At 36.7% G+C, this 25,325-nt stretch overlaps 2 protein-coding genes across 2 annotated transcripts in view; both read left to right on the top strand.

Moving 5' to 3' along the window:
* Positions 1-19,568, top strand: part of LOC115231990 (ankyrin-1-like) — a 27,054-nt gene extending 7,486 nt beyond the window's left edge. The window contains exons 2-9 of the mRNA XM_036500194.1: positions 4,240-4,325; positions 5,935-6,086; positions 9,707-9,863; positions 10,475-11,428; positions 11,460-11,969; positions 12,001-12,359; positions 14,396-14,432; positions 19,502-19,568. Coding sequence (XP_036356087.1) covers positions 4,242-4,325; positions 5,935-6,086; positions 9,707-9,863; positions 10,475-11,428; positions 11,460-11,969; positions 12,001-12,359; positions 14,396-14,432; positions 19,502-19,540 — 2,292 coding nt within the window. The 5' untranslated portion in view covers positions 4,240-4,241 and the 3' untranslated portion in view covers positions 19,541-19,568. The remainder of the gene's footprint in view (positions 1-4,239; positions 4,326-5,934; positions 6,087-9,706; positions 9,864-10,474; positions 11,429-11,459; positions 11,970-12,000; positions 12,360-14,395; positions 14,433-19,501) is intronic.
* Positions 19,569-19,618: 50 nt separating this feature from the next.
* On the top strand, positions 19,619-23,096 carry LOC115231989. The gene is made up of 3 exons (XM_029801861.2): positions 19,619-19,717; positions 21,834-22,009; positions 23,003-23,096. The coding sequence occupies exons 1-3, from the start codon at positions 19,676-19,678 to the stop codon at positions 23,094-23,096; spliced, it is 312 nt and encodes a 103-aa protein (XP_029657721.1). The 5' UTR covers positions 19,619-19,675.
* Positions 23,097-25,325: the final 2,229 nt, after the last annotated feature.

Genomic DNA, 25,325 nt, shown 5'->3' on the forward strand with positions numbered 1-25,325 from the left:
GAGCCTGGTGCAGCCTCCTGGCTTCCGAGACCCGGTCACACTGCCCACCCGTATTTGTTTCTCTCCGTATTTGTTTCTCTCTCCTTTCTCTCTCACTTTCCCACTCTCTTACTTTTCTTTTCTCTCTGACTCTCCCTCGCTTTCTCTTACTCTCTATCTTTATCTATCTCTCTCCCATTTATAAACAACAGAAGATCTTGAGTAAGTTGAGAAATAAAATATTTAGAAAGATCAATCAGAAATATGAGGCAGTGGCAATGGAAAGGTCTGCTTCAAGGCAGACAGCAAACGCTAACATTCAAAAGGGACAGACGAACTTGCAAGCTGAATAAAATAATAAATATTGGAAACCAAAGTTTGAAGGGATAGAATCTGAGGATAGTAGAGTCACCATGGCTGGCATTTGTTAACGACGGACAGCAACGTAGTGACAGTTTAACGGCTGGCGTAAAATTTTGAACTTGATGTAAAAGAAATTCGTAAACACCAATTTTTGAAGTGATTCTTTCTCACAACAGTAGACTCACCATGGCAAGCATTCAAAACTTCTTTATCATGGACGGCAACACATTGACGATTAAAAGGCTGGCGCAAATTTTTTAGCTTGATGCAACAGAGAATTCCTAAACACCCGCTCTTTGAAATTTTAATCCCCTTCCAGCCCCATTTAGACCCCTTTTCACATTTGGTTATATAACCCGATTTCATTCGGGTGTACTGGGGCCACATTTTATAAGATGAGGAATTTTTGTCCTAGAGGTGACGCCTTTCATTTGAGGAACAAAATAGTTGTGATGCAAACTTGTCAGCACCTTTAACATAGGTGTGCATATTTTCAGGTGAATCGACCGACTACGTAATGCACACATATATATATGTGTATATATATATGTGTGTGTGTGTGTGTGTGTGTGTGTGCACGCATTATATATACAAATGTATACAAATGAGATATATATCTGTATAAATTAAATAGAGATAAAACCACTAATAGGCAAATCAAACAGTGAAAAACCAAAAACAAAACATAAAAAAAGAAAATATAACATAGAAAATATATCTATATATATAAAACTGTAGTTGTGTGAGTGTCTGTCCCCTTCGATTTAGATTCCTAACTACTCCCAATTTTGCGGTGCAGTTTAACCAAATTCGGGTATCTTATAGTCGTGATTCATATCGAGCCCGTCTGGGTATTAGCGCGCGTCTACGATGATGTACGATTTTAAAATAATTTAACATCATTTTTTATTCCATTTTAATGCATATTTTTTCTGTGTGTCGATGGCGGCGGAGTTGGCGTCCATGGTCACGCCTGCACCTGTGTTGCTTCTCCCCCTTCTTCCTCCCTCGTGAAGCTGTGGGGAAGGGAGTGTAAGGAAATCAACGTCGTAATGCGTTGTGAAGGAGACCAGCGTTCTTTTAGAACAACGACTTCATGGCTTGAAGTCGCCAAACAGAAATCGCTAAAAAAGCTGAAACAGATTCACAAAAACGGCAAAAAACCGCCACACAGGGCAGTTTCCTGTGCAAACAATTTGCACAACCGAATGTTTTAGTTGTTGCACAAATCTTTATATATAAAAGTAAGGTTGTGTGTCTGTCTCCTACGATTTAGATTCCTAACTACTCCCACATTTTGCGGTGCAGTGTAACCAAAACCGGGTATCTTATAGTCGTGATTCATATCGAGCCCGTCTGGGTATTAGCGCGCGTCTACGATGAGTCTATACGATTTAAAAAAAAATTTACCATCATTTTTATCCATTTTATTTAATGCATTTTTTCGCTATTATATAAGGGAAGTAACTCCCTAAAAATGTCTACGATGAGTCAACGATTAAAAAAAAATTACCATCATTTTTTTATTCCATTTTAATGCATTTTTCGCTATTATATAAGGGAAATAACTCTGTAAAAATGTCTACGATGAGTCAACGATTTAAAAAAGAAATTACTATCATTTTTTATTCCATCTTTAATGCATTTTTTGCTATTTTTTTTGCTATAACTCACTAAAAATGCTTATATAGTTATTTCCCTTACAAACCCGAGCAACGCCGGGCGATACTGCTAGTAAAATATAAAATTGAAACTTTAAATTATTAAATTGAAAATAAAAATTATGAAATTATATTATAATTTGTTTAAAATATATATAACTATGAAAAAGTATGAAAAAGTTTAATATACATAAATACAGATATATACACTTTGTATATATACATTTATATATACATATTTATATATAGAACACACACACACACATACATTTATATACATATTTATATATAGAACACACACACCACATACATTATATATACATATATATATAGAACACACACACACACACATATAAATGAACGCAAGAATATCTGATTCATAATATTTGTTTCAATGCTCGTGTGTTGATTGTTGGTGACAGACATATACTTAAAAGAACGTCGCCGAAGTGATAGGAAGGTAGGAAACAGAGTCAGTGAAAAAGAAAGGAAATAGCGAGTGTGACAGATACTTTAAATAACCGTAGTGGCATTCTGAAAGTTATAAATGAAGAGGAGTGACAGAGTACTGGAGGAAATAGGGTGAGGTAGGAAGATGGCCCCTAGAAACCACAGCTTTTAAGATAGGGATTTCTAAGGTAGCCCACGCGCATCGTCACCTCATTCTACATGTCCCTGTAAATTTTGGAGCGAATCGGACGGGATGTAGTGGCATTGGAAGCGAACCAAGCGGTAAAAACGCAATTCAGTTTTATATATAGAGAAGATATATATATATATATATATATCAATGTGTGTGTATGATAGGATGTGCTCCATGCATGACACTGTTCCATCCAAATTTTGACACTTGAGGCTAATCAGTTTAAATTCCTTCCATTTTGAATTCAAACCGGATCCTGTACAATCAGTGGAGGGCTGTAATAATATAAAAAGCACATCGTTGACGAGAGAAGCAAGCAGGGGCTTCAACCTGGCACTCCTTCATTTCATGTTACCCCTGTTTCAGTATTTGGTAACACATCATTGTGTCAAACAATAGCTGCAATTGGTAGATGCACCTCATAAGGGCAGCATGCATAAAGAAATACATGCAGTAACCAAAACGAAATACTTGAGAGGTACACGGCTTGAAGAGAAGGGAGATCAGGAGAAGGTAGAGTGGGAACACAACCCCCAGAAACACAATTGTGGACTGGTGTTGATGAGAATGGGGGCTAAGAATTGACCAGAGTTTGGGGATATAGGCTGTGCTTACATGCCCCCTTAACCCTTTCGTTACTGTATTTATTTTGAGATGATCTGTGTTTCTTTCAATTATTTTAAATAAATTACAGAATTTAGTAAAATAACTTAGTCATCATTAAGCTAGTATTAGGAACATAAATTGTGACTAAGGTTTCATGGAAGATTTTTATTCAAAACTTAAGAAAAGAGGACATTTGTACTACAGAGCCAGAAGCAGTTTCAGCCAGGCTGGTATCAAAAGGGTTAAGAATTGTTTCTCTATTATATACTTTAACCCTTTTGTTACCATATTTCTGTTGAGATGGTCTGTGTTTCTTTCAATTATTTAAAATATAACAAAGAATTTAGTAAAATAACTTAGTCATCATTAAGCTAGTGTTAGGAACATAAATTGTGACTAAGGTTTGGTGGAAGATTTTAATTCAAAACTTATGAAATCAAGACATTTTACCACAGAGCCAGAGCCGGTTTCAGCCGGGTTAGTATCAAAAGGGTTAAGAGAGGGGAGACAGGCGGGTAAGTAGATAACATATCAGGTGACCAGTAAGAGATTCTGAGTGCAATAATCAAGCACCACTGGGGTTTGTGGTAGCACCATTGATAGATGCGTCCAATTACATACAAACCTGCGGATACGCATTAACACATTAATATGCTTGCTTCCCCAGCCACTCATGCGCACAGAGTTGGTGGGTTGGTGAGGACGGGGAATGAGTAGGAGGATTCCTTGAGCAAGAACCTTTATTTCACGTTGCTCCAGTCTACTCAGCGAAAATGAGTTGTGCCTGTATTTCAAAGGGTCAGCCTTGTCACACTCTGTGTCATGCTGAATCTCCCTCAGAACTACATTAGGGGTACACGCGTCTGTGGTGTACTCAGCCATTTGCATGTTAATTTCACAAATGAGCTATTCCGTCTTCTTTAAATTGCTCTTTACTTCATTTTATAAGTTTTTAAAAACCATCTTACTTTCCTTTTTATTCAAAAGACATGGATGTAAATAAGATTATAAGCAACATTGTGGATGGGGACTTTAAAGATGTCGAACAACTTATCAAAGAAAATCCTGAAACTGTAAGTTTACTTTATATTGCTTCCTCAATGTTAAATGTTTGTTTATTATTTTATACACAATATTAAATGTTCCTAAATAACCAGATATATTTGTCCATAATATTTCATTTCTTTCTTTACCTCTTTCCTCTAATCCTCATCATTGTCACTTTTTATAAATATTCAACCAGACAATGAGGTATGCCAGAATTGATGGAATGTGAGTGAGAGAGAAACCCATCCTCACACACTGCAATGGAGTATTCTGGCAGGAAATATTCAGTCCAAGAGATGAGGGACAGATGGATTCTATAGATAAATGGTGACTTTGTCAAGAAATTCTCTTGCCATACACAGTTGAAGGTTTTACCGATGTCAAAGGCTACACTATTTCTTTTGCAGAAGTTGTCAAACATAACCAAAACATAGGAATCAGACCCCTGCTTGAAACAGCTTTATGGAACTGTTCTGGGGCTCATTGAATAGAGAAAGATACCCAAAGGGACAAAGATGATGGTTGTTTATGACTTTTTACTTCATAATTGAAATATTGGAAGTTAGAATGACTGGCTGGTAGTCAGCAGATAGGACACTATCAGCAAGAATTATAAAACAGGGCTTCTCTAAGAGAGTAATGCTACCCTTGGGTAGGGATTGCGAAGAATTTTATAAGGACCAGGGAGCCAAGGAGGCTATGGTGGTACAAATATATGAAACTCAATGTGTAGTTGAGTTTGGATCAGAGAACCATCATGGTTAGGGAGTGGTGGGTGGAATGATTCTGTAAAATCTATAGAGATACTCTTGGTAAGAGACCAGAAAATGAGGCTTTGATTTGGAAGGGAAGGCAGCTGACAAATGGTGAAATGCAGAAAAAACATCCTTTATTTTCTTGATGACCATCATACATGTATTTCAATGGTGGGTGAATGTCTGCCAGTTAGTGAGGGTAGGTGTTTTCCTCAAGGAGAAGTCGATAGTGTTGTTTGTACAGCTGTAATACAGTTGTGTATGAACCACTCACACCTTCTTAAATATTGTATGGCTACAAACTAATGTAAGCCCTGATACTGCTGCCGCATTTAGGCTCAAAATTCTGATCACTACTTTCATAATATTTCTTATTTTCTCCATTGTTTCTTTTCATTTGTGTCTACCTTTGCATAGTTGCTCATATTCAGTTGTGATTGGTGTCGTTCCAAAGATGTCACAGATGTTTAATTACAAGTAATTACTTTGTAATAGATTCAGTGACTAACATAAATAGATTTTCAATCTTTTCCTTGAGCTTAAGCATGAACTAAACAGTCTTTCTAAGCCTTTTCCACCTTGATTTACCTGTGCTCTACACCTTTCTTGTAGATTTGCTTTCATTCTTTTCCAAGTAGATCCCACATTGCTGTTTCACCAGACATATGACATCTGAAGATCCATGCTTCATTTCAAACATCCTGTTCTTCTCTCACCATTTCTTAAATCTCCTTCATCATTATAGCATTAAATAAAAGTGCTACTATGCCAGACATCAGTGATAACACAGTGTAGAATTTCATGAGCTTTACCAGGGAATACTAAACTAAAATCTCTCTCCTTTGATATATTTTATATATCTTCTCTTTCTTCTCTTCAGGTCAACCAAATAAACTCACACAGTAAAACTTTCTTAATGGCAGCTTGTGAACAGGGCAGCACAAGTCTAATAGCCTTCTTGATAGAATCTGGAGCCAATATGGACATGAGTGACAAAGCAGGTCTGACAGCATTACATTATGCTGTGAAAAGGTAAGGCTTGAATTAACTAAAATCTTCAGATCTGCTTTTGTTTTGAAATTTTTTGCAATTCCAGACTATTTGAATATCCAAAGATACCATAATAGTGGCAGTGTGACACGATAACAGCATGATAGTAGTAACCAAATAACATCTTTTACTCATTTTCTCCATGAATCCTCTTCATTGAATCACCAAAATCTTTTTCGTTATTTGTTGTCAAAACAGATTATTTTTGTTTTCGAGATATTCTTTGAGATCCAACAGTTCTTAAAATTGACCCAGTGTGATTCAGTGTCTTCTCTTCATATTGATTATGGAGAGATCGATCAATTTTTCTCCAAAGAAAATGTTATTTGAGATCTAAAGCAACAAGAAAGATTCTCAAGCTTGTTTTTGCAGTAAATAATCTGTAAATTTCTTACAGAAATTATTTCTCACCTCCATCAGCAACTCAACACATTTTGAGATCTATTATATTTTGAATTGTGCTTCATAAGGTCATCTCTGGACAATAAAACATGTTTTGAAGTTCTTGTTAGTTTCTATAGCTTCTGCAGTCACAAATTGTTTCAGAATTTTGCCCAAACACACAAACACACACACACACCATCATCGTCATCGAATGTTCCTTTTCCTTTGATAGGAACAGACAAGTCAGAAGACCACACCAAACACTACTGTCTGCTTAGGTTTGGTTTCTATGGCTGGACGACCTTCCTAACACCAACCACTTTGCAGAGTGTACTGGATGCCTTTTACATGCCATCAGAACCAGTGAGGTCACCAATTAATTGCAAGACAAAGACCTCTCGACTGGTTGAGGTGGTGGGATGGGGGAGCTAATATTGCTGGAGAGAAAGGTGTCTTGCATTAGAAGAGGGACATGGCTCCTTCAGATGGAGAAGACAGAGGAGGGAAACACTAGGTTAAAATCTTGTGTTTGGCCCAAGCAAAGAAAAAAGGAAAAACATAGTGCAATAGGTGTGAAACAACATGTAGTAAACGAATACTCTTACTCTTTTACTTGTTTCAGTCATTTGACTGTGGCCATGCTGGAGCACCGCCTTTAATCGAGCAACTCGACCCCGGGACTTATTCTTTGTAAGCCCAGTACATATTCTATCAGTCTCTTTTGCTGAACCACTAAGTGACAGGGACATAAACACACCAGCATCGGTTGTCAAGCAATGCTAGGGGGACACAGACACACAAACACACACGCACACATATATATATATACATATATACGACGAGCTTCTTTCAGTTTCCGTCTACCAAATCCACTCATAAGGCTTTGGTCGGCCTGAGGTTATAGTAGAAGACACTTGACCAAGGTGCCACGCAGTGGGACTGAACCTGGAACCATGTGGCTGGTAAGCAAGCTGCTTATCAAACAGCCACTCCTGCGCCTATGGAAAAAAAAAATATGGCGAACGGGAGGTGGGGAGACGACTCGGAAATTCAAATCTCACCACTTCCCCATTCGTCGGCGATCCTATGACCACGAGTCCACTGCCCTAACCACTGGGCCATTGCGCCTCCACTCTATATCTATATATATCTATATAAATATATATATATATATATATATATATCTATATATATTATATATATATATCTATATATATATATATATTATATATATATATATATATTTTAAAATAATAATAATAAATAAAAATAAATATTAGGGAATAATCCAAATTTACAGGGAAAAATCAGACTTAGGATTGAATCCAATTTTATAGTAAATATTATATTATATTAAATTAGAGACAAAACCACTATTAGGCAAATCAAACAAAGAAAGACTTAAGCCAATACATAAAATAATTTATATAAATTAAAATTTAACAATAATAATAATAATAATAATATAATTATTATTATTATTATATATTGTTAAATTTTAATTTTTATAAATTATTTTATGTATTGGCTTAAGTCTTTCTTTGTTTGATTTGCATAATAGTGGATTTGTCTCTAATTTAATAATATATATATATATATATATATATATATATATATATATATATATATATAATATATATATATATTATATATATATATACACACACACAATATATGATAAATAAGGGTGTGTTTATATATTCATTTATGTGTGTTATATGACCGCCATACTTCCTTGTTGGTCACTGTTTCTTTTGGCGGTAAAAATACGTCTCGTTGCCCTTAACAACAAACTTTCTCTTGCATAGTCTGTTGCAACATTACATTTGCAGACGTAGTTTTCCCGCCAATTACGACGTGCTGTTGTTGTTGTTGTTTTTTTAGATTGATGAGAAATCTGCTATCAATTAGTTTCTCTATAATTTTCAGACATTCCATCTTTCGCAAAAGGATTACAATACATTTTTCAATGTATACCAAATATGTAGATACTAACAACGGTACTTAATCCTTGTTTTGTATTGTACACTCGCTGGGATAAAAATATTTATACTTTATACCCTCACCTATTAATATGTGTATACACACACACGTACACATTGGTTTACTGTGTATTAACGATTATACGTATTTCAGTGGCTCATATTACTCTGTCTGTCTTTCTCTCTATATACATACATATATATATACACATATACATACATACACATATATGCATATATATATATATAAATATATATATACATACACATATACACCTATATAATATTATTGACTTTGACATTTCAACTAGCGATATATACATACATATATGTATGTATGTGGGTGTATATATGTATGTATATATATATATATAGGCATACTTACACAACTGGGCCCCCACGACGAATTTGTTTCCTTATAACTTTTAGACAGATGGATATCTTTTGATGAAATTTCTATGACAAAAATGCTTCAGATGATGAAGATTCCAATTATATTGGAATTTGTTGTGAAAACAAATTTTCAAACGTTGAGAAGTTGACTTAAATCCTTATAGAAACTTTCAGAAAAATGGATATTTTGTTTGTGTGAAAATTTCTACAAATCCCTTTCAAATGGATTAGATTAGGATTATATCGGAATTTAACATGAAAAAACGTTAAATATTTGGTGGATACACACACATATATACTGACACACATCACGGTTATTTTTCCAAAGTTCATCTTTTCAGTTTCTGATGTGTATCAGTGTATATCTCTGCGAATCCACCAAGTTTTTAACTTTTCTTCATATTAAATTCCGATATAAGTGGAATCTTCACCATCTGAAACGGTTTTATTGAAAATTTCATTAGAAAATATTTATTTTTTGGGAAAGAAAGCCGACTCGGGCAAACTTTCCCAAATTTCTCTCTGCACCCACTAAAAATTTTTTCTCACAATAAATTCCAATATAATTGGAATCTTCGCCTTCTGAAGCATATTTTTGAAAGAAATTTCATTAAAAAATATCGATTTTTCTAGAAGTTACAGGGAAACAAATTCGTCGGGGGAGCACACTTGTGTAGTTATGTCTATACAGGCATGCACGCACACAGACATATATATATATATACACACGCGGCTGTAATATATATATATAGGTTTTTATGCATTTAATTGAACACGAGTGTATATTTAATGTAATTGTTAAGTGAATGTCTGTGATGTTTTATGTATTTTCCTTCCTTTTAGATATAAAATTGATGCAGTGGCCTCCTTAGTTTCCAGGGGAGCAAATGTTAATAAGCAGACCTCACTGGGCAACACACCTCTACATCTGGCTGTGAGGAAGAACTATGAAGATGTAGTCAAAGTCCTGTTAAGTAGCAAAGGAAATAACATTTTACAGGTTAGCGAATACATTTATATTTGTGTATATAGATATGTATATATATGTATGTGTGTGTTATATGTATATGATGTATACATACAGTTTAGTGCCCCAAATTTCGTTTCTTCATAACTGATGATCCATATTATTTAAAATAAAACTTGCTGCAAGACTTCCTTTTCTACCCCACAAAAAAACCACCCTTTCTTTAAATTTTTTTCCCCGACACAAATCCCGCTTTTCGGTTAAGGGAAATACGAATCTGCAAAAAAATTGGGGTTTTGGCAAAAAAATTCTTTGAATAAGCAAATTTAGGTGAAAATGGTGGTGGTGGTGGTGGGGGGACTCTTTTGAAAGTTGCTCATTTCCTTGTGTGAGAGTGTATATATATATATATATATATATATATATATATATGTGAGAGTGTATATATATATATATGTGTGTGTGTGTGTGTGTGTCTGTGGGTACAGGTATATGAACCTCATTTATTTACTCCTCTCCAAATTCATTCCACCTGTTTATTAATCTAATTCTTTCTCTTTTTTTGAAATTTTTCATTTTTGCAATGCCCCCCCCCCCATCCACTTGACGCCATCTTTAATGTCTTTATTGTTTATCTTTTTTAGGTCAATCAGCGAAACAATAATGGTTGGACACCTCTACATCTTGCCTCTAATCAAGGACACACAGACACAGCTAAACTTCTCCTACAACAAGATGGCACTGATGTGAGGGTGGTGGACAACGATGGTTGGACACCTCTACATCGTGCCTCGTATAATGGACACACAGACACAGCTAAACTTCTCCTACAACAAAATAACACTGATGTGAGGGTGGTGGACAACGCTGGTTGGACACCTCTACATCGTGCCTCGTATAATGGACACACAGACACAGCTAAACTTCTCCTACAACAAGATGGCACTGATGTGAGGGTGGTGGACAACGCTGGTTGGACACCTCTACATCGTGCCTCGTATAATGGACACACAGACACAGCTAAGCTTCTCCTACAACAAGATGGCACTGATGTGAGGGTGGTGGACAACGCTGGTTGGACACCTCTACATCGTGCCTCGTATAATGGACACACAGACACAGTTAAACTTCTCCTACAACAAAATGGCACTGATGTGAGGGTGGTGGACAACGCTGGTTGGACACTTCTACATCGTGCCTCGTATAATGGACACACAGACACAGCTAAACTTCTCCTACAACAAGATGGCACTGATGTGAGGGTGGTGACCAACGCTGGTTGGACACCTCTACATCATGCCTCGTATAATGGACACACAGACACAGCTAAACTTCTCCTACAACAAAATGGCACTGATGTGAGGGTGGTGGACAACGCTGGTTGGACACCTCTACATCGTGCCTCGTATAATGGACACACAGACACAGTTAAACTTCTCCTACAACAAAATGGCACTGATGTGAGGGTGGTGGACAACGCTGGTTGGACACCTCTACATCATGCCTCGTATAATGGACACACAGACACAGCTAAACTTCTCCTACAACAAGATGGCACTGATGTGAGGGTGGTGGACAACGCTGGTTGGACACCTCTACATCGTGCCTCGTATAATGGACACAGACACAGTTAAACTTCTCCTACACACAAATGGCACTGATGTGAGGGTGGTGGACAACGCTGGTTGGACACCTCTACATCGTGCCTCGTATAATGGACACACAGACACAGTTAAACTTCTCCTACAACAAAATGGCACTGATGTGAGGGTGGTGGACAACGCTGGTTGGACACCTCTACATCGTGCCTCGTATAATGGACACACAGACACAGTTAAACTTCTCCTACAACAAAATGGCACTGATGTGAGGGTGGTGGACAACGATGGTTGGACACCTCTACATCGTGCCTCGTATAATGGACACACAGACACAGTTAAACTTCTCCTACAACAAAATGGCACTGATGTGAGGGTGGTGGACAACGCTGGTTGGACACCTCTACATCGTGCCTCGTATAATGGACACACAGACACAGTTAAACTTCTCCTACAACAAAATGGCACTGATGTGAGGGTGGTGGACAACGCTGGTTGGACACCTCTACATCGTGCCTCGTATAATGGACACACAGACACAGTTAAACTTCTCCTACAAACAATGGCACTGATGTGAGGGTGGTGACAACGCTGGTTGGACACCTCTACATCGTGCCTCGTATAATGGACACACAGACACAGTTAAACTTCTCCTACAACAAAATGGCACTGATGTGAGGGTGGTGGACAACGATGGTTGGACACCTCTCCATCTTGCCTCTAATCAAGGACACACAGACACAGCTAAACTTCTCCTACAACAAAATGGCACTGATGTGAGGGTGGTGACCAAATATGGTTGGACACCTCTACATCTTGCCTCTAATCAAGGACACACAGACACAGCTAAACTCCTCCTACAACAAAATGGCATCGATGCCAATAAAGCGGACAATGATGGTGACACTCCTCTCCATGTGGCAGTTCAAGGGTAAGTCCCCAATGGATTTGGATTATCCAAATCTGTTTCTTTAATGTTTTCAATAACGTTTGTTTTCTTGTTTTGAGTCATTCATGTCATAATCCCACCATGGGACGTCGTGCTTCAACTCTCTCTCTCTCACACTCTAATGACACTGTAACCTACTTCATTAATTAATCATCATAATTATTATTGTTGCTGTTGTTACCTGACTAGATTCTTTACTTCATCTCATCCTTCGTTACCTCAACGTTACAAGTTCAAATCTTTCCTTTTCTCTTTTCTTTCATCATTATAAACACACCCTCACCCCTCTCTCTTGTAATTTTCCTCTTTCCTCTGACCCTGGGCTAAATACATCATTCCCTTACAGTGTTTAGTTTGATCTCTTTATGTTCCAAGTTCAAATCCTGCCAGAGTATTTATTAACAACCTGGAGTGAAAATCTGTACCAGTAATATCCAGGGGTTCATTTATAAATTGTCCTCCCTCTTTTCTTCCTCCTGTTTTTGTGTCTGATTGCTGTTGGGCAAAATACCTTGTGGTGTTTATTTACCACACTTTATGTTCAGAGTTCAAATCCTGCTGAGGTCACCTTGTCCTTCCATCTTTGCTAGGCTAATAAAATACAATACCAGTCATGTACTGGGGTCCTTATAATCCACATTAACGCTTCTCCCCATCCTAAATTTCATGGCTATATAACAGTTGTTCATCATACCATATATAGATTGCCGTGTTTACTCAGGTGTGTATATATATCGTTGATCTATAATGTAGAGAGTATATTGAATATACAAGGGGGTACCCAAAAGTGGCCGGAAACGTTTCTGTAGGGCAAGGCCATTGAAGTTCAGGCTTCTGCTGCTAGAAGCCACTTGATGCGATACTCAGGCATCAGCCTGCCAAGCGGCATCTTTGAGGATGGTGCTGTTACCATGTGGTGCATCTTTGTTTTGTAGGGCTTCTCCCCTGTTCGAGTTTTGCAATGGCTGAAATGAAGGATCAGCTTGCTTCCATGAAATTCTGTTTTGTGCTGGAGAAAACTGCAGCCGAAACAGTTGTCATGCTTCAAACAGTTTACGAGGACACTGCCATGATGCCACGAGCAAAACACAAAATCACGAGTGGTTTTCATGCTTTTCGAATGGTCACTTGTCACTTGAGGTCCAACCTCATTCAGGGCAGTTCCAGCACTGCTACAAATAGTGGGAAACATGTCTGGGTCGACGCATTGCTTCAAATGTGGACTACTTTGACGGTGATAATAGTGTTAATACGTAAAACTAAGCAAAGAAAATAATATTGCAAAATTCTGGTTCCTTCTGGGTCCCCACCTCATATATATATATATATATATATATATTTTATATTAAAGGGTAAAATCATAAATGATTTTTACCAAGTGGTCAGCGCGGAAATATAACCACATAGGTAAATTTTTATAAACAATTTATAATTATATACATAATTATAACAAGGGCTTGGCTTGCTCCTCACCACGTACTGAAAAATAGACATCAAAAGACACTATTGCCACCATTAATTCTCCGAGAAAAACACAGTACAAGTCTTATAATTATGTATATAATTGTATAATGTTTATATATATATATGTGTGTGTGTGTGTGTGTATATGTAGGATCCAAGGATTGAGACGTAGGAAGGTGAGCTTTCAGGAACAAAAGGGGTTTATTGGGGTGCAAGGTTGTTGGTTTTTCCCTTACCGCATCTTCTGTGTTTGAACATGTGCCTCCTATTGACAGTGTAAACTTCATTTAATCAAGACACCCTTGGTCTGAAGAGTGGCCTGTGGTATACACCTCGTTTGGATATTTACCAGTTCTGATGTTCCACCTGCTTTGAAACATACGTAGCCCAGATTTTATCTTAACTCATATATATATATACACACATGTATAATGTGTATTTGTGTGTATGTAATTATTGATGTAATTAGGTTATAATGACCTAATTACATTTGTTTTCATTGGTTAATCTAATAATAATAATTGTTTTTCCTCTCCTCTTTGTATAACTTTCAGGCAACAATATGGTGTGGTATCGTTGATGCTGGCCCAGGTTAGTTAACAAATACATATTATATGCTCTCTCTAGTATTCAATATTTATATCATCAAAATACCAGTGAAATTCTGGGGGCAGATTTAATCAACTGCACTGCAGCAGCCTTTAATTAGCAGGTCTTGGGTCTGTGAAGAATAATTATGTTGGTAATAACAATGATGATAGTAGTAGTGGAGATGACAGTCCAACTGACCACCGCGGCTGATAGTACTATCTTTAATGGTCAGACAAAACAAGATCATTATGAATTCAACCCATATATATCAGATCATATATATCATCATCAACCACTCTGCCATATGCCCGTGGGCATATGGCATAGTGGTTAATAGTTCAGGCTACTAACCCCAAGATTCCGAGTTCAGTTCTAGGCAGTGACTTGAATAATAATAATAATAATAATAATAATATTAATAATAACATTGAAAAATACCTTTGGAATGAGAACATAGGTTCGAAATTTCCTCAAGACACCTGACAAAGGCTGGAGGGTATATCAGCCGAAACATTGTGTTAACAACAAACAAGATGAGGACAAATATCCATCAAATGTCAATAATGTAAATAATGATGATGATCATCTTTTAGTGTCTGTCTCTCATGTTGTGTGTGTGTTTATGTGTAAATTGTTGGTGTCTGCATTTTATCTTGTGTCCAATAATTTATTTGGCTTCTTGGCTGCTTTTTCCCTCTGCACGTATGTATAAATGTGTGTGTGTGTGTTATATATATATATATTATAATATATATATATATATGTGTGTGTGTGTGTATGTATATAATATATGTATATATGTGTGTGTGTGTGTATGTATATATATAGTATATATGTGTGTGTGTGTGTATATATATATATATGTATATATGTGTTGTGTGTGTGTGTATATATATATATATATATATGTATATATATATATATGTATATATATATGTATACCCAGAAAGAGAGTTACTCTTGTCAGACACATTGCACATTCAGATTATGCAGCAGAGATAAGTTAAAGGTCCTTGTCCCCAGCAACAAAGCTAAATGAGAGCATGCTGCAATCAGTCCCTATTGCTTCGTTAATCCATTATCATCAGTACATGATGCATCACTTCCTTTCTCCTCTCTCCCTGCCTAACTCAACGGATTAACTACCCTTACTGTATTTGTCTACCTAACTTATTTACCTGTATTTGTTTAACATGGCTTTGCATGAATGCCGGGATGCAACACCCTCCACTGTTGGTGGTGACAATACCTGATTAACTCCTCTTTACAGGTATCCATACTAACACCTCTGTGCTAATGCCAGCACAACACCCATGTCCAGTGGTGTTAGCAAGCGTTACATGAATGATGCAGGATTAAATGCAAGGACAACTGCTAATGACATGCTGGCAGGCAAATGCTAATAACAACCTTTTCAGACGCTGATAGCTGCAGCCAATGTAGACACAGCACTGTCAATGTAAGCACATGCAACAAGTATCTCGTCTTATGTGCACCCCCCCCCCCAAAAAAAACTGCCCCTAGAAGGTCTGTCAAATGAACTGAAGGGCTACTTCTATGACACTCTTCTGCTGGCCACTTCAAAGATAAATGACCATGACCTTCGTGGTTGGTGATTTCAATGGACGTGTTGGGCAGTACCCAGGTATCTTCCATGGGCTACATGGTGGGACACAGAATTGTGGGAACAAAAACCATAGCCACCATGTACACCATGGAAGTCCCCTGCGTGTTGTCCAACGTGCCCATTGAAGTCGCCAGCCACAAAGAGAAGGTCCCTGTCATTCATTGACGAGGTAGTCTGCAAGAGGGTGTCATAAAATCAGTCTTTCTGTTCATCAGGTAGCCCTGGCTGAGGGTCATAAACCGAGATAATGGTTGCTAATCCATGTTGCAGCACTAATCTAAACTTAAGTATTCCATCACAGACTCTGACTATCTCGATTACCTTATCAGCCCATTTTTCTGCCCCCGACTCCATCAGTGTTCCCTACTCAGAAAATCTTATACTTATGTTCTTTGCCTGTGAAGAACTTAGCAGAACTTCCTCTCCACCTTCTTGGATGCAGCACAAATCTACATGTCTCTGTTCAAGCATGTTAACAATATCACCAGACCTACCTTTCAGTGTGCCGACGTTGAGAGTACTAACTCTGAGGGTGTTGAAGGTATGGGTCCACGAGACCCTGGGATGGGGGACAGCAGCATCATGTACCTGAAAAGAAAGCTTGCATTTGGCAGAACCCATAAACATACAATAGTCTTCAACCTGCAACACTACACCTACACCATCATTTTATGCACTACATCATCACTACATTACATAGGAGATAAACCCTATATATATATAATATATGTATTTTTTAATAATATATTATTATTATTAATATAAGTAAATCATATCGAATTTTCACTAAGATATACCCATATGAAACACCATTTTACAATTTTAATTCAAATTTTTATATAAAAATATCATTCGATACATTATTCAATATTCATATTTTATATCTCTGAAGAGGAGAAGGGTTGTCCATAAGTGCTTATCAACATAGGACTTCATTATAGAATCAACCCTTTTGCGAAACGATTGTAAGATGCTTAAAACTTAATTCAAAACTTTTAAACTTTCAAATTTATTTTATACATCATATTTATATTTTTTAATATTTATTTATTTATTTATATACATTTTTAATACATAAAGTCTTTCATATGGGTATATCTTTGTGAAAAATTCGATATTGATTTCCTTATATTAATAATAATAATATATTATTAAAAAATATATGTATATATCGCTCATATTATATATATAAATACTTTAATAGTATTAATATTATTTTATACAATGGAACACTTAATATAAATTCAGTATATAATATTATTGAATATATTGTTACGGTTGGCTAAGTGCATTTCGGGTTTAATTAGTGTAGTGTTTCTGGTGACCCACATCGTGGATATGATTCCAGCATGTCTGGTGAAAATGTGACAGTCTTTTGTCTAATGGAGGACTAATGGGTTTTGAATGACCTGTGACCTCGTGCGGCTGAGAAGAGGGTCAGGAGAATGTGAAAGAAAAGGGACAGATTAAGGGCTGAGAGCAAATAGAGATAGAGTATAAGCAGTAAGGGACGGATGGAGAGGCTAAGAGTCTGGCAGGCGATAGCGATAGAGTAAGAGCAGAGGGCAAATAGAAAGGATAAGCAGTAAGGGACAGATAGAGAGGCTAAGGGATTGAGGCGATATAGATAGAGTAAGGAATCAGAGAGCAGTTAGAAAGGGTAGGAGCGATATAGACAGAGGGAGATGAGGGAGTGGAAGTCAGGACAAGGAAGTGAGGTTCTGGCAGTCGGTGAGCGGTCCTCGAAGAAGGCAGTGGGGAGTTGGTCGTCAGGAAGGACGGATCTGGGCAGTCGTTGAGCGGTCGTCGAGGAACACGGACGGACTCTGGAGGTCAGAGCGAGTGGATGGAACCTTGGATTTAAGGAACAAGCGTTGGAATTCTTAGGGGCAAGTTGGATGCGAGAAAGCTTGGCGGCACAGAAGGGAATTAGCAGTATTCAGAGGAATTAGCAGTATTGAGAGGAATGGGACACTGGCAGATTCAATTAGGAACTGAGGTATGTGATTTGTGTATTGAACAGTCAAGGACTCTGTCGATGTGGTCGATAAAGGACATTGTGAAGAAGAAGAGTAAAGGACTTGTTATTTGTGATGTTTAGAAAAAGAGACTTTAGAGAACTGTGTCTTCGGACGTGTACCTTTGAAATACTGTATATGACTTGTTGCGTCTCCGGACTGATATATTGTTACATGATGATGTATTATGTATTGAGTAGTCACGTGCATGCTTTGATGTATCTTGATGTTGTAACATTGTAATTGCTGTATAAACTGTTGTTTGAATATAAGCCAGTGTTGCCAGTTGTTGCCTTGCCTCTTTGGGTTGTATCTCGGGTTGTGCCTCTGTATCTCTGTGCTGAGGCTGGGGTTGTTGTTGTATCTGTATCTCCTCTCTCCGCCTCTTTGGGTTCCGTGGCGGAACTGGTGTGCGAGCCGTTCGGGACGAGCGACGACGGGCGATTCTGCTCCGTTCCGTAACAATATATATATATATGTATTGTATCACCAATTATTATGACACGATACTGTTTACACTATAACCTTGTAGTAACAATAAAACATATTACGGATCAGGGTAACAACAACAATCCATACACAAACCAACAAACAATGAAAACAACACCTTATGACTTCCTGCAATTAACACCTACTCTCTCTGGTCTCTCACTCAGACTGCTACTATTCATAGTCGTTCAGTCAAGTCTGTTCTTGCATGGGTTCTTGTGACTCTCACCACAACATGTAATCGAGTCCAGGACTTATTCTTTGTAAGCCTAGTACTTATTCTGTTGATCCTTTTTGCCAAATCGCTAGCTTACAGGGATGTAAACACACCAGCATTGATTGTTAAGCGATGTTGGGAGGACAAACACAGACACACAAACACACACACACACACATATACGATGGGCTTCTTTCAGTTTTTGTCTACCAAATCCACTCACAAGGCTTTGGTCAGCCCGAGATAATAGTACAAGACACTTGCTCAAGGTGCCATGCAGTGGAACTAAACCCGGAATCATGTGGTTTGTAAGCAAGCTATTTACCACAGCCACTCCTGTATATATATATATATATATGTGTGTGTGTGTGTGTGTGTAAATATATCTATATATATATATATATGTGTTTGTGTGTATCTCACTTCCATAACATTCATGTATATGTGTGTGTATGTACAGGAATGTTAAGGATGTGGACACTAACCAACTCACCTGTTTTATGAACCCCTTATTAATATAGCAACATCATAATTCTTCTTTACTAGTTTTGATCTGCTAATTATATGTCACTCTTGTTCTGCTCCCCTAAATTTACTATAGTGAGAGATAAATATAGATTAGGATGAAAACAATCTGTTTAAGACCTCTTAATAGATTATCATGTCCCTTACACATATCCCATGTACATTTTCAATTTCTATTTTTACTTCCACAAAGGATTCAGTGAAACTGGATATCGAGAATCATAAGAAATGACACCATTGATGGAAGCCGTTTCAGGGTTGGGGCCCACCTCGGAATAATCCATAAACTTATTATAAATGGTGCAACATAAATGCTGTCAACAATGATGGCAATAATTGTTTGCACCTCTCAATAATAAAAAAAGAGATGTTCCATTCTGAGGTGGAACCCATTCCCATTTTAGATGAGGTAAGTTTTAAAAGTTGTTTGTGAATATGTGTGTGTGTGGTTGGCATTAGGAAGGGCATGCAACCGCAGAGACTATGCCAAAACTGGCAATTGGTGCCTGAGCAGCTCTGCAGCTGCCCAGCTTCTGCCAAACTATCCAACCCATGCCAGCATAGAAAACGAATGTAAAATGATGATGAGGAGGATGTGTGTATGTGTGAATGAGAGAGAGAGAAATAGAGAAACAGGCAGACATTGTTTGCTATTTTCTTTCACTCCCATCCACTTCTCTTCCTTTAGTATTAATAATTCAGTTTCTCCTGATAGCACACTAGTTGTATTATGTAACTAACAATATTCCATCTTTTTCACCTTCAAAAGCATGGCACTCCCACTGTAAAGAAGGTAACCCATCTTATATGTGTCATGTAAACACTGCCATAACTGTATGAAGGAGAGGTGACCAACGACAGAGATAAGTCTTTAAATTTAAGAAAGAGAAATTCACAAACTGTTTTAAATATCGAATTTCAAGTTAAACGAGTTGAACTGTGTTAATTGCTAGAAAGCATATTTCATTATTCTTTTTCAAAGAAAGGAAAAGGAAAATAAATTCGTTTATGGACAATTAAATTTAAAGAAAATATATTCATGGACTTTGAAGAAAGTTTCTTTTATCAGTATGATAATGAATATATAACTGAGTTTATTCAAAGTTGATAATTAGGGTTCCAAATATTGCCAGGGCTTGGACTTTGTGTGTATATTGACTACAGTAATACCCCTTGCAATGATTGTAATGAAGGGAGATGTGATGAGAATGAATTTACATTAAGATGTGTGCACAAAATTGTAATGCCACGAGATTGTATGTATGACGATGTAACTAGACAGATAGTCATAGAGGCCCTTTGTTACCAACAAAGATAGAAGCTCTCTGAACTTTGCCCTGCTTAATCTTATTCTAGCAGCTATGCTCTTGGCGCATCCACCTCCACTACTGACTTGATTACCTAGATAACAGTAGCTATCACTACTCTAGGTGCATATATATATAGTGCTATATATATATATATATATATATATATATATATATATATATATATATATATATATATACATATGTGTGTGTGTGTGTGTGTTTGTTTTGAAAGACCTCAGCATCTATCCACTGCTAGATCCGATGGTGTCTATTGTCTGTTGTTGCAGAATTTAAGCAACTCTTTGATTCCCAAATATGTGTGACTGTATTTCAGACAGTTAATGGTCACCTATGTATTGTTGTAATGTCTTCTTTGGTGAGAAGAAGCTACTCTAGCAGTCAACGACCCATTATTATAGGAATTGTCTATCAGACTAACAGTTTCAACAATTTCTTGACTATAATCTGTTGGTGTGTTGCCTCAACCACTACACCAATCCTTACTTCCTTTACTTCACTTCATCAGCCAAAAATGTTTCTTTATAAATTTTGGAAACATTATTGATATGCTTGGATATGTCTGTCTGGTGTTGGTTTTGTTGCTGTGTCTGAAGAAATTATTATGTTCTTGGTGTTCTCTGTTCATTGTTTGTTGTTATGGAAATGAGTTGTACTTTGTGACCAGTGAAACGTTTCCCAATCAATATTTGGATTATCGAAATTACCAGTAGGAAAATATGGGTGACTGCTTTCATAGATGCAGATCTGAAGATGTCAAAAATCTGAGTTTTGATGGCAGTTTTGCAGATGGTAAACAAATTCAAGTAGGAGTATATATGTTGCTAAAAAATACTACTCTTGTTGCGACCAGTTTAAATCTCCATAAGGAATTACAGAAAATCTGAGTGACCATAGACCATCAGACGACCCCCATGGTAATTAGAATGGCCTTTGTGTAACAAAATGTAGCTTGCCATTGTTTGTTGTTATGTTGTTGTGTTATATTTATATATACAATACTCTTCCATAAGTATTTCTTTGTTATGGCCAGTTGGCTTTATCAAGCCAGTTGTAAAGATAGGTTCTTGTTGGTTTGTTGTGTTCTGTTATTTGTGATACTTGTTCCATTATTTTCCTACATTTGACATGATTTGTTTATCTACATATATATTTGTGTAATATTCTACTCATCGTTTTATATTTCATCATTTGCAGTGCTGCAGAGAGCTCCAACTGGACATGGATAGGAGGCTCTCTGGAATAGTAGTTTTGAGTTACCTTGCCAGCCAAGGAGCCAGCTTATACCATCATAATAATAAGAAAATGACCCCATTGGACTACATAGAAAATCAACATTTGAAAGAAAAATTAAAAACATTTTTACAATCACTGTAAGTACTCACTGGCAACGACAAGATAAACCAGGACATTTTCTCTTTTGTATGTAATCATGTTTATATGTTTATTTAGTTTGAATTCTCCCAATGTATTATTCCGTCATTAGTGTCTTGACTCAAGATAACAATAATGATTTCCAATTCTGGCACAAAGCCAGCAAGGTCAGGGAGGGGATAAGTCAATTACAACAGCCCCAGTTTTCAACTGGTACTTATTTTATCAACAGCAAGGTAGAGTCAACCGCAGCTGAATTTGAACTCAGCATGTAAAGGCAGACGAAATGCCAGAAAGCATTTTCTCCGTGTGCTAATGATTCTGCCAGCTTGCAGCCTTAAGACCACACAACAATAATAAGAACAATAAACAGAAAATACAGTTGTTAGTGGATCAAACGAAAAACACTATTTTGATGACATTCACATGATTGCTTGTGTTGACAGATATACCTCACCATCCACCCCTGACTATTTTAGAGTTCGGTGACCTCCATGAAAATGTAGTACTAAATAATAAAGTGAATGAACACATTTTGAAATTGCTATTTAGAAGTAAATAGGATTTATCTGTCTACCAACAATTTTTTTCTCTCTCTCTCTTCTCTGACTCAATTAGTTGTCATGTACGCTTTCATGTGAAAATAACCTAAAACACACACTAACAATGTGTATGTCATCATCATCATCATCATTTAACGTCTGTTGTCCATGCTGGCATGGATTGGTCTGTTTGACTGGGATGGCATGTTGGAAGGCTGCACCTTAGTCAGCCTTTGAAGTTTTCAGCCCAACCTTGTATGTGTATGTTAATGTGACACTTGTATACTCACAAACCTGCTTGTATGTAATTGTTTACAGAAGAATTTACGATGTACTCTTGCTGGTTACTGTTGTGCCCCTTAATATTCTGTACTCTAAACATGTCCACAACGAAATATTTTATTATAAATGAATGTTAATGATGGGATGTGTTAATATTTTGTTCCACAGGTGTCGGTGGTGTCAAGAAAAAAGGCTACTGTCACACTCCATCCATGTCAACATACCGTTACTTGTCAGAATTGCTGTTCTCAATGACATTTAAGCAATGCCCCATATGTCATCAACACATACACCGGAAGTGGATTTGTAAGAACATTCTTTCTTGATCTGTCTGTTGTCTCATTAACTTTCTGGTATGGAATAATGCATTTCATATTGTAGTGGAGACATGCAACTCCTTGTTTGTAACTATATATTATGAACACTTGTTATAATGTTTGCCATCCTTTTAGACATTTTATACTCACACTCGTTAGTTTTTAGATGTGATTAATGCTAAAAGAGACATTGTTTTCTGACTCTTTCACCTTTTGGCTTTACTTTTGAGTTGATTCGTTTTAATTCGAACATGAAGCCTGGTCATTGCTCCAAGGTGGTATCAGAAAGTTCACGGACTAGTTCTGTAGCATGCCAACAGATGGCTGCACACCGTTGCGCGCACAGTGAGAGCTAGCAATGACTTTCATGAGGCAGTGTGCTGGGTGACACCACTGCGTTTACTTCAAAAGTTGTGAAATTTGTGCTTTTGTGGTCATTTGTAGGCTGTAGTCTGCAATTTTCTAATGGGCAGGAACAAATAACCAATGTGAAATTTTGCGTTAAACTTGTCCAGCAAAGACATAAGAAAGAAACAACAAAACTAAAAGAAAAAGAGTGTTATGAAGTGATAACTGAATGAGAGAATTTCAGAATTGTTAGATTAGTATATAGGATGTCTTAAGAGAAAGATGAGATTTAGAAAGGTTTGCCTATTTTGTTGTGGTTCTAAATATTGAACTATTATTTAGTAACAGCTTAGAAAGTGTTGACCGAAAGCATAGTGGTCACCAATTGACTATTGATGATATGAATGCCTTACAATAATGGAATATAGATTATTAAAAGAGACAAAGAAATTTTACTATGAAGTATAAACTTTGAAATGCTTATTTCAGTGTGTCCAAAGTCTGAAGAAGAAGCAGCAAAGGCAGTTGCAGAGTCTGTTGGTGAGTATAAAATAACTGTAATTGATTTCTATAAATTTTACCTTCACCTGAGTTATATTATTTGTGTGAGTGTCTGAGAACAGGTTCCATTCCTAATTTCCAATTCTTATTTCAGTGTGTCCAAAGTCTGAAGAAAAGCACCCGGGCGGTTGTAGAATCTGTTGGTGAGTATAAAATAACTGTAATTGATTTCTATAAATTTTACTTTCACCTGAGATATATTGTTTTTTTGAATGACTGTATTGATTTTCCTATAACTTTTACTGTTCACCTGAGATATATTGTTTTTTGTGAATGACTGTAATTGATTTCTATAAATTTTACTTTCACCTGAGATATATTGTTTTTGTGAATGACTGTAATTGATTTCTAAAATTTTACTTTCACCTGAGATATATTGTTTTTTGTGATGACTGAGAACATTGTAGGAAAGAGAAGACACAATGAAGAAAAACAGTGTTATCAAGTGATAATTGAATGAGATATTCGCAGAAATTTAGATTATGTAGGCTGTCTTAATAGAGAGAGAAAAGGGGAGGAATTTAGGAAGGTTAGTCTATTTTGTGTGTCCCTGAATATTGAGCTTTAACATAGTATCACGGTAGAAAGTATTAAAATATTAGCCAAACCATAGTGGTCACCAGTTGACCATTGATAATAGGAATGCCTGACAATAATAAAATATAGACTATTAAGAAAAATAATTTAAAAAAATTTAACTATACATTGTAAACTTTTAAATATTTATTTCAGAGAGTTTATTTTGGAGGAAACCGCTTCCATAGCACATCGAAGAAAAGTGGCAGTTAAGCAACAGCAAGTTGGTGAGTATAAAATAAGTCCGTAAGTGATTTCAAATTAGTTTTACTTCACTTGAGCATATTTTGTTTTTCAGAAGGACTGAGAACAGGTTCCATTCTTAATTTTCAATTAATAATTCTTTTGAAGAAATTGCTGAAATTTAAGAGAATGCCCACCAAGGTTAGAACAGACAAAAGTTAATGATGTCTTTTGGAATAGAGAACTAAAATATGTTATTTGGTTGGGGGTGAACAAGTGCTTTAACGACAAGGCTTTCGTTTTGCATTTATACTGTGTTTACTAATAAGTTGTTGTTTTAGCAGGAGTCTCTCATAATCTGGCAGACTTACAATGAAATGCATTCCCAGTGTCAACATCCTGTCTTTTTGTCACTGATAGGAAATCTATCATTACATCCATTAAACACATTGTCTTTATCGAAGTAGAAAACACTGGCTTGCTACTGAGATAACCATTGCTTCTTT

This window comes from Octopus sinensis, unplaced genomic scaffold (assembly GCF_006345805.1).
Source record: "Octopus sinensis unplaced genomic scaffold, ASM634580v1 Contig19053, whole genome shotgun sequence".
In the NCBI taxonomy this organism is placed as follows: domain Eukaryota; kingdom Metazoa; phylum Mollusca; class Cephalopoda; order Octopoda; family Octopodidae; genus Octopus; species Octopus sinensis.

Bases quoted from the DNA above. Each gene is read 5' to 3' on its own strand.
- LOC115231989 (XM_029801861.2), top strand. From the start codon at position 19,676: ATGTTCCATTCTGAGGTGGAACCCATTCCCATTTTAGATGAG. The intron at 19,718-21,833 runs GTAAGTTTTAAA...CATCATTTGCAG, and splicing joins CCATTCCCATTTTAGATGAG to TGCTGCAGAGAGCTCCAACT. The intron at 22,010-23,002 runs GTAAGTACTCAC...TTTGTTCCACAG, and splicing joins AAAACATTTTTACAATCACT to GTGTCGGTGGTGTCAAGAAA.